The sequence below is a fragment of the Rhincodon typus genome, chromosome 8, assembly GCF_021869965.1.
Source record: "Rhincodon typus isolate 14 chromosome 8, sRhiTyp1.1, whole genome shotgun sequence".
Classification (NCBI taxonomy): Eukaryota; Metazoa; Chordata; class Chondrichthyes; order Orectolobiformes; family Rhincodontidae; genus Rhincodon; species Rhincodon typus.
Genome location: NC_063339.1, coordinates 63032637 through 63042833, shown reverse-complemented (window position 1 = coordinate 63042833; position 10197 = coordinate 63032637). Strand labels below are relative to the sequence as shown.

The 10197-nt window shown below is 39.2% G+C and overlaps 1 protein-coding gene across 1 annotated transcript in view; it reads left to right on the top strand.

The window, feature by feature from the left end:
* The first annotated feature begins 2105 nt into the window (after positions 1 to 2105).
* LOC109938260 (ryanodine receptor 3) overlaps positions 2106 to 10197 on the top strand; it is a 37491-nt gene continuing 29399 nt past the window's right edge. The window contains exon 1 of the mRNA XM_048600439.1: positions 2106 to 2159. Coding sequence (XP_048456396.1) covers positions 2106 to 2159 — 54 coding nt within the window. The remainder of the gene's footprint in view (positions 2160 to 10197) is intronic.

Genomic DNA, 10197 nt, shown 5'->3' with positions numbered 1-10197 from the left:
TGCTTTTGGCTACACAAAAGACCACTTTGGAAGTGTGGGAGACTTCTTTTATGAGTAGTATCCAGTGGTTGGGCTGGAAATGTCAGATCAAGCTTGCGCATTACACGTTTTGACTCAGTTAAACAAATTCTGGGGTCCAGGTTTACAAACAGTGCAGAAGCCATTCAGACTAATATTTCTATGCCGGCTGAAAAACAGCCATTGAGCCAAATCCCACTTGGTCCATTACCCTGGAGATTATAGCACTTGGAGTGTACATCCAAGTACTTTTGATATATAATAAAGCCTTCTCTCTCTCCACCCTTTCAGACAGCGAGTTTCAGCAACCATCTCCCTTTGGTAGCAAAACAAGATCTTAACTCCCCACCGATTATTTTAAATCAATGTCCCTCTTAATGACTTTCCTCTCTGGTAATGGAAATATATTCTCCCTATTCAATCATCATAATTTTATTCACCTCAATTAAATCTTCCATCAAACCTCAACACTCCAAGTAAAACAACTCCATCCCATCCGATCTATCCTCAAAGTAACATCCTTGTATATATCTTCCCTTTATAATCTTCAATTATGACCACATCCTTCCTGTGATGCAGTGACCAAAACTGTTTGATTGTACTCTAGCTGTAGTCTAACCAGTGTTTTCTACAGTACTAGCACAACCTCCCTATTGGCAGTCAGGTCACAAATGGCTCCTAAGTTTGTCAATTTTTATGACAGAAGGCTATTTGGCCTTTAACTATTTATAATATCATAAACAGACTGCCTCACCACAGCACATCCACTCATATCCCCAACTCATTCCTACAATTTGTGCTTAGCCATATCTTTTTGATACTGGCAAGTTGCACACAGTTCAGGAATACAACGCACTCACTGTTAAAAATGGAACAACAGATTCAAGTCAGAATTCATTGCTTTTTAGCATATTTAATGACCCTACATCACCATAGGGATTTACTATTTACCACCGAATACACCCTGATAAATGCTGCAAGTTCAAATCCTTAACAGTCGTGTGAATGCATCTACTACCTTTCCAACCACCTACACCTCCTAACGCAACAGACTACGCAGCACTAGGAAGCTTGCCAAGGCCAATTAGAGATAGTCAATAAATGTTGACCTAGCCCAGCAGCACTACATCCCGTGAATTACTAAAAAAATGATCTTGATTTTCTGACATGCCTACATTTTTGTGGATTGAACTTGCTCCTGCATCTGTTTTCCTTCTGTCCCTGTAAATTAAAATTCTGCCAACTTTGACTTATCAAAGCTCACTTTATAAAACAACTTGAAAGTAAATAAGATTTTCATAGAATCTTAATACTGGATAGTAAAATAGCAATTTCACAACCCACCTTTAGTTTCTAGACTCACCTTTATCAGTGAAACCAATTGACAATTTAGTTTAAAGAAATAACCAGACTTAAATTGCAGTCCACAAGGACAGATCTTAGCATGGTGAATTTTAAGAACAGTCCATATTCGACAAGGCAAAAATACAAAGTAGGCAATTTGCTACCTTTAGGTTAGGATTTTGCACTGTTGCCAAGACCACACATATATGACCTCTTGACATCTGCAGCATACTAGCTACAGGCCCATACATTGCTCACAACACAATCCATGCCAAAAGCAGGAGGCAAAATCCTCCCATTGCAACAAGCAAATTACCCACACGCTTAACTTCACCATGCTGCAATACAAGATCTGGGGCTTCCCTGCAGGTTCATACTCTTGACAAAGGTACCATCTGCATCCATACATAGCACTGTGTCCAAGGGAATGTTCCTCACTATAAATGTTGCATGACTGATTTCTGAGCATTTCTTAAGGTGGGTTTTTCTCTTTTAAAAACAATCAGATATTTGTATTTTGTTTTATCCTTTCATGCAATGCCAGAGTCGCTAGCATTTTTTGCCTATAACTAATTGTCTTTGAGGGAGACAAGGACTGTGTCCATGTTCCACCCTGAACACAGTATCTCTACTCTGGATGGAAGTAAATCCTTTCCAGCATTCTACAACTGAACAGATTTCAATCACAAGTTTTCAGAATGCGAACAGACTGCAGAAACAGAAGCACTCTCTTGAGATTCGAGATGGGTAATAGCAAATTAGATAGAACTAATGAAATCATGAATGATTTTATTAAGGTAAATAAAAAGGTACTGTTTCCGGCGACAGAATGATTGATTACTAGCAATCGCAGATTCATGGCAAAAGCACTAGATGTTATATGAGAGAATATTTTCATAAAATCACAGAATCCCTACAGTGCAGAAAGAGGCCATTTGGTCCATCAAGTCTGCACCAACCCTGCAAAGCGCATCCCATCAAAACGCACCCCATCTCCATAACCCCACATTAACCATGTCTATTCCAACTAGCCTGCACAGCCTTGGACAGTACGGGACAATTTAGCATGGCCAATCCAACTCACTTGCACATCTTTTGTCTGTGCGAGAAAACCGGAACACCCAGTGGAAACCCACACAGACACAGGGAGAATGTGCAAACTCCACACATACAGTCACCCAAGGGTGGAATCAAACCAGGACCTGGCGCTGTGATGCAGCAGTGCTAATCACTGTGTTACCGCGCTGCCCCTTTTCTCAGCAAGTTATTGTGATCTGGAATGCACTGCCCGAATGGGTTGTGGAAACATTTGTTTTTAAACCATTTATGGCATGTGGATGTTATTGTCTGGGTCAGCATTTATTGTCCATCCTAATATATTCAATGGTAACGTGCACAAGAAAATTCAATAAAGGTATAAGTTAATAGTATCGTTAAGACGGCCTACCCTCTATTTTTGAGAATATGAGTTTTAAAACTTCAAAATGATTTAGACGGTTGCAAGTTTGGCTGGAGAAAAACCAAACTAAATAAAAGTGCAAAGCCACCTTATGAAGGTGGTGACAGAACCAATTATTTGCTCTTGAAGGCAAGAATGCAAAATGAAGGACTCCTTACAATCCATACCCATTTAACCCTATTACAGCCTAAAGAAGACATGAACAAATGTGAAGTACTGGACAATCACACCATTGTTATCACAGACAGATCCACCCAAAAGAACTGGAACCAGTATTTTAAAGAATGTTCTGAGAATTTTGGCAGATTGCTGAAAGTGAAACTACTGTCTCCACTTCACTTTCTAAAGAAACTGGCACCCTGTTCCCACAGAAACTATTCCAATTTTTTTTTTATTGAATTCACATTTCACCATTTGCCATGGTGTGATACAAACCCATGTCCCCAGAACATTAGCCTCGGGTTCTGGTTAGTAGTCCAGTGATATTACCACTATGCCACTGCCTCCTGATATATTCAATGGTAACATGCACAAGAAAAGTGAATAATAGGGAACAATAAATTTTAAAAATAAAACTGAACTCAAAACGTTAGCTCTGTTTCTCTCTTCACAAATGTGCCAGACCTGCTTAGTTTCTCCAACACCCTGTGTTTGCAACATTTGCTACTGCTGACTGCATCCAAAAAAATCAGTTAGCTAACTTTCACCTCAGGTTAAAATCTCACACCTCAAAAACATCCAAAGAACTCTAATCTGTACGTTTTTTTAAAATTTCCCTTTGTACTGTATACTATTAAACGCATTAAATTTTCATCGGACAATTCCTCTTGGTGAGACGGAGGCAATTCCCACACCTCAGTTTTATTAAAGTCAACATGTCTTGCCATATTGATGATCTGCAAGTGAACTTTGGGAACACTGTCCTGAGACTCTCCTTGATCACTGACACATTCACGCCATGCTTTCTGCCACACACTAATCAAACGCAATGACGTACTTTCATTCCATTAATATGAAATGATACTTCTGCAGACACTCCAAAAATCCAAGACACATTCATATCATCTGCAGCATTGATGAGCTGGGAGGAGGTGCAGTAGTTTGCCTTGAATGTTATTACTTCCTGATCTATGTGCCAAAGCAATTAAGTCATCTTAGGTGGCAGGGAAATCACATTTACATTTGCCGACGTGATCAAGATTGATATGATGACCCTGGCATCATCTAGTCTAAGAAATAATGATATTTTCATAATAATATAAAAATTAATGGCTTAAATATTCCATCCAAGCAGGAATTGCATACAGAGAGATCCATTCTTGAGTTCCAACACCAGCCAGGCTTTCTTATGAAAACACCGAATGATATGCAGATGTTCCTTGGTGTAGCCTCTCAAACCCCTTGGTGTCTCTAACTTGGTAAAGTCTGAAACCTCCTGTAGTATTCTTACCAGCAGAACAGTCAGGAAGTTTTTGGCAGGTTTAAGTCTGATACTATCTTCACCTCTTTGGAGATGTTTATTCTGTATGGCACTGGTTTCGGTCTTGAAACCAGACTGTCAAGTGTCTTTCCACATTCTCCATGATCTCTTTCTAGTCCAACTTACCCTCCCAGAATTTAAACGTACACACTATGAACACTTTGATTTTGTCTCAATTCCCATAATTATCCTCAATGTCACAGACAGTAGCACAAGTACTCTGCCAATAAGAACTGCTTATCCTCGTCTTTCTAAATGTTTTAAAACCTTCAATTTCATTGCTGTTTTCCTTTTTCACAGTAGACTCAATAGCATAATCTGTTGTGTGTTTTTGACAGGTTTAAAAGTGATTCAAAGGATCAAAGTGCCAAATTACATGCCTGAAACAATCTAAAATAATTTAAAAATTATGTCTCTGTTTCACCTTCAGCAAGTCTCTCTCTCTCTCTGTAGCTTCCAAAATACCTCACGTGCTGCAAAGATGAAGAACAGTCACACTTAGGACTCCATCAGAGTCAAGTTCCTAAGGTGCAAGAGCTGAACCCCGAGTTTTCTGTCCAAACAAGCTCTGAGACAAGGAAAGTGATTTTACATGGAGCAAATGCCACTCAGACTTTAAAATGGTGTATCTACCTTACCCACTATATAGTCCCCAGCAAGAACACTGGGGTGCCAAAATAAGATAGGAATACAGGGTTACTGGACTAAAAATGAGCAGTCCAGTCTTCAGCTCTTGTGGGAATGTATTACTGTCATACAAAACTGTGCTACATAAGTTTTTAAAAATGCTACTGCTTTGAAGGTGCTCCAACGCCTCTCCTTGCACTTGCTCCAAAATGGTGCCTGTCAGGCCATGTGACTCTCGGTGACACCTACTGCAAACTGATGTTAAATTGAAAATCTTGACACCAAACCCATATACTGGCACTATTAATTTCACAATAATGAAATGGAACTGCTTAAAACTGGGCAACCTAAAGTGCCTACTGTAGTGGACTATTCTTCCCAGTCGAATGGATTTTTAGCAAGTGTCTTTCAACTATTTAGCCTGTGGAGTGAATTATCCAAAACTACTGTGAAAATATATTGCACTAGGATATTGTCACCATGCATGTGACATTTCAAAGCTTCTGCTAGAAGTTACTGCATTAAAGGAGATGTGGCATGAATGGTTTGATGAGAAAGCAGCGTAAAGAAAGAAATGAAATATTACTCCTGAGGGTAACCTCCCTATCTACTCAAGGAGCCTCAGGGTCAGAAGTCCAAACCAATCAGAGATCCTCATCGGGTGCAATCCCAGCACGGAGGTTGAGTTCACTAAACTATGCAATTTTAGATGTGCTAAAGTTCAATGGTATAATACTCCTGCCCTAATTAAAAATAGCACATTACTAGCACACACAGAAGATCTCAGAACAACTTAAAACAACTGCCTCCAAATTGCTGGCGTCGCCACAGTGGGTAGCGTTCGGGTTCCTGAGCCTGTCCGCTCCGGGCCAGCACATACTTCTCTTTCTCACCTTTCTCGTCTCTATCTTTCTCTTTTTATCTTTTCTTCATCTTCTGTGGCGTGGCAATGCCCAGAGCGAGACTCCTGACCGTGACAGGCCTGGAGCGTGGACTCAGCATGTCATCATCTCTGGTGGTGGTGCCCGGTGTGGGTTGCTATGGCAGAGGCTGTGACTGGAGCAGGGACTCTTGGTTGTGGTAGGCCATGAGGCCCAGGACACCCTGCAGAAGCCCAGTAGCTCTGTTTGAAGACCCATTGTACCGAAGATGAACTCTACTTATGTAATTTATTTCTTGTAACTCAAAATGGCATCAGATTGTGGTGACAAAACACTTGTCACTGTATCTTTCTTGATATAGGTAACAATCAATAAATAAATCATAACTTTATCTACATGCTTCCTGACTATTACAATTCAGATGTTCAGAATAATTTCTGAAAGCAAGGGTTCCCAAATTGTGAGTTGTGATCCCCAGTGGGGTTGAGAAATTGAGGTCATGAGCTCCAAAGCATCAAGGGTGATTATGCAGCAGTGATTGAGATTTGATATTCTTGGTATCAGCTGACAGACCCCTTTAACTGTGAGAGATTTATTTTTGCTTGTGTCCTGTAATGAGGCGGGAAACCTCACAATCTTAAGAAGTATTTGGATGAGCACCTGAAACGTCATGAAATCAAGGTTTTAGGCCCAAGTGTTGGAAAGGGAGAGCTAATGTAGATTCAGAGCTGTTTTATTGGGCTAAAAGGCTTTCCTACACTGTATGATTCATTGTACTGTATAATTCTAAGATAACTCAATGAAGTCTGAAGAGATAGTAAGAACTGCCGATGCTGGAGTCTGGGATAACACAGTATGGTGCTGGAGGAACATAGCTGGCCTGTCCGTCTTCTCTCCCACTTATCCGCTCCTCCCAGCTCACTGACCAACCCCCACCATTGCCTATCTGCACTCACCTATCACCAACCCATCTATCTTCCCCACCCTTCCTCTCTCTATTTATTTCTGAGCTCTCTTCCATCTCCCCATTTCTGAAGGGTCCTGACCCAAAACGTCAGTTTTCTTGTTCCTCTGATGCTGCCTGGCCTGCTGTGTTCCTCCAGCTCCACACTGTGTTATCAATGAAGTCTGAAGCCCAATTACTAACACCATTACAGCCTGAAAATAGCAGATGTAAAATAGTAGATTTTTCTGCTTGCATGCGTGATGTTTTAACCGTCAACCAGTTCAGTGACTTGTCCCTTACCAGCATCTGGGTAACACCAACAGTGGAACACTAAAATGCATTACAGCAGAACAAAGGTTTGAGAAGTACTGCCCTAAGGCAAATTCCTATATGGCACTTCAGAAGAAAGTTTAAAAAACCAAATACAGGCAAACTTTCTTACAGACAAATGTATCCGAGGAGAACTGGCAATCTTATAGATACAGTTTATCTGCCAGTAAGTGCTGATTAAATTTACAAATAATTCAGAAATTATAATTTCATAACTATTATTACTCTGTGCACTCCATCATGGATGAGTATATTAAACAGTGGGCCACACTTTTATTCTGTATTACAATATTTCTTCGCCACTTCCCAGCTATTAAATTTAATTTCTTCCAACCAATAATAAAAACAAATATATTCTCAACAAGGCAATTGAGAAAATTGTAAGACCTTTCGTGATGAACATAAAGAGGAACAGGGAAATGATACATTGTGTACAAATAAACATTACTGATCACACCTGTATCCGGCAGGTTGTGTACGCATGCAAAAGCAGACCTGACAAATTTCCAGACTAGACCACAGAAGCCTCTCTCACTTATCTTACTTCTGCCATGACATCTGTTTAATTCTGCAAGCAGATGTCAGACAGCTTCCAGAGAACCTTGTTTTAATTTGATTGCTTTTCATAAACTTCTATTGGAATACTCGTAAATCAGTTTTTACAGATCAAAGCGCTTTATAGCCTATTTTGATTTTGAGCACAGATCATAAAAAAAATGACATTTAAGACTTGTTTCAACTGGTCTACTCCCAGTGGATACATAAAACTGGAAGTAGCACAATAATTGAAACATAATAATTTCAACATATACAGGCTTCATCGGCAGGCCAGATGGTTTCAAAACTAACAGAGAACAGTGCTAAAAAAGAAAGATTCAGGGAAGCTTGTGAATAGAATTGTTAGTTGTGAAGTACAAGTCTTCTATAATGACTGCAAATTAACATTGACAAATATAAATGACTAATTTTAACTATTATTTACCACTTATTTCATCATACATTTTTAGGAGGAACAAACCAAGTAAATCTGCCCCTACATCAGTAACCTAAACACATACCAAATTCCAGCAATTAAGAGTATAGCTTTCAATTAATTGAATGCACTGATTGGTTCCTATGATGCACAAACACAGAAATAATAGTTACAGAAGCCAGAGAATTAATATTTCTTTTAGTTCAACAACAAATAGCAAGGGAATTAAGAGTCCTTTAAATATTAGGTCAAGCTTATGGATGTTAGACAAATTAATTATAACTGCTAGCTAGACATAAAATATGCAGTTTGCTACTAATACAGAGTACTAATTTATTGTTAGTACTAGTAATAATAATCAATCACAAAATTAAAGCTAAATTTTTTAGATGTTAAGTAAAGAAGACATTATGTGTGGTAACTACATGAGTTACAGCTGGGTGGTTGCAATTGACAGGCAGTACAGTTCAAGATTAGCACACTCTGGAAAAAATGGAAACACAGTCCTCTCATGACCACCAGATGTCTCAAACAGCATTACAGTAAACAAAGTACTTTTTGAAATGCATGATTATCACCTGTGAATTTGTGCAAAGAACTGCCCACAAGCAGCAATGAAATAAGGACTAGATCATTTGTTTTTGCAATGTAGTTTGAAGGATAAATACTGGTCAGGACACTGGGAGGAACTCCACTCCTCTTCTTCGAAATAGGAATAGAGCCATATAATCTTTAATACCCACTGAAGCAGATATTTGGGCTTAGTTTAGTAGCGTCCAAAAGACAGGACCTCTGACAGCACAGCACTCCCTCAGCATTGCACTGAAGCATCTGCTTTGATTTCTATGCTCACACTCTGCAGTGCAAGTTGAACGTGGAACCGTGCAATTCTGAAACAAGAGTGCTACCAACTTAACCACAGAACAAACTTGCAGTCAGTTGGGTTGGGGAGCGGAGTTAAATAACATGGATTCCCACAGGTGAAATGGTGGGTCACATTGAAGAATCGAAAAGGAAAAGTGACGCTGTACAGAAAAGTATCTAAGCTGGCAGAATAGAGCGCGTGATGCAGAGATTTAGTGGCATCCATAGATAATTAGTGATGACAACTGACTGAAAAATTAATTAGTGCAATGCTTCATGTCAAAATAGATTGTAAATTTTACCAAGAATGTGTCCAGAAAGTATAATTGCTATTCATTCTATTCAGTATATGTGAATGTGGCTTATGCAAAGAATTTCTGAGGTAAGAGTACTGTGATGGAAACAAAATGTGTTCTAAAAGACATTAATTTTGACATGTGCTACATTTGATTGTTCCAGTTCAACTCATAACATATCTATGGCACCTTACTGGTGACGGAACTCTTTCAAACCACTCAATAAATTATGCCTTTGATAAATGCACTTTTTTTAAGCAGTGATCAGACTTCCTTTTACTTGGTGCTTTATGAAGATCATGAAGATCCACATTTTTTTCAACAGCAACCAGGGATGGTCAATCAGACATGGCGCACAGTGATTCATATAGGACTGGCCTTGTATTCCTGAGGCCTGGATTAATGGTTAAAAGGTATGAGTTCAAACCCCATCACAGCAACTGGGAACTTTGAATTCAGGTAATTAAAAGATTAATACAAAATTAAAAGTTAATACAGGGCCATTGTGGTGCAGTGATAGTGTCCCTATCACTAAGCTAGGAGGCCTGGTTCCAAGTCGCACCTGCTCCAGCGTGCACCTGGTGTGTAATAACAACTCTGAACAGAGCAATTAGAAACTATCTGAAAATCTTGTATGGTTACCATGCAACTTTTGACTGTCAGTAAATCAATCGAGTTCATTAATGTGTGAGCAAGCCATTCAGTTATAATCAACCCTCAACAACAAAGTATAATAAAGTATAATAAAACCACCCATCATCAATCTAGGTGTGGATTTCGACACAAGGATCTAGCATAGTCGATCCAGTATTCTCCTCATTAATTGTTTCACAATTGGGAAAATTATCTCACAGATCTTCCAAGCAACCAGCTAACACACTCATGTTCATAATTGTTTGGTAGTACAGAACTTGAGTATTGCTAGAATAAGACACATTTTGTCAAAGCTTTTTGTCTTGCACATACCAGGATAATTCAC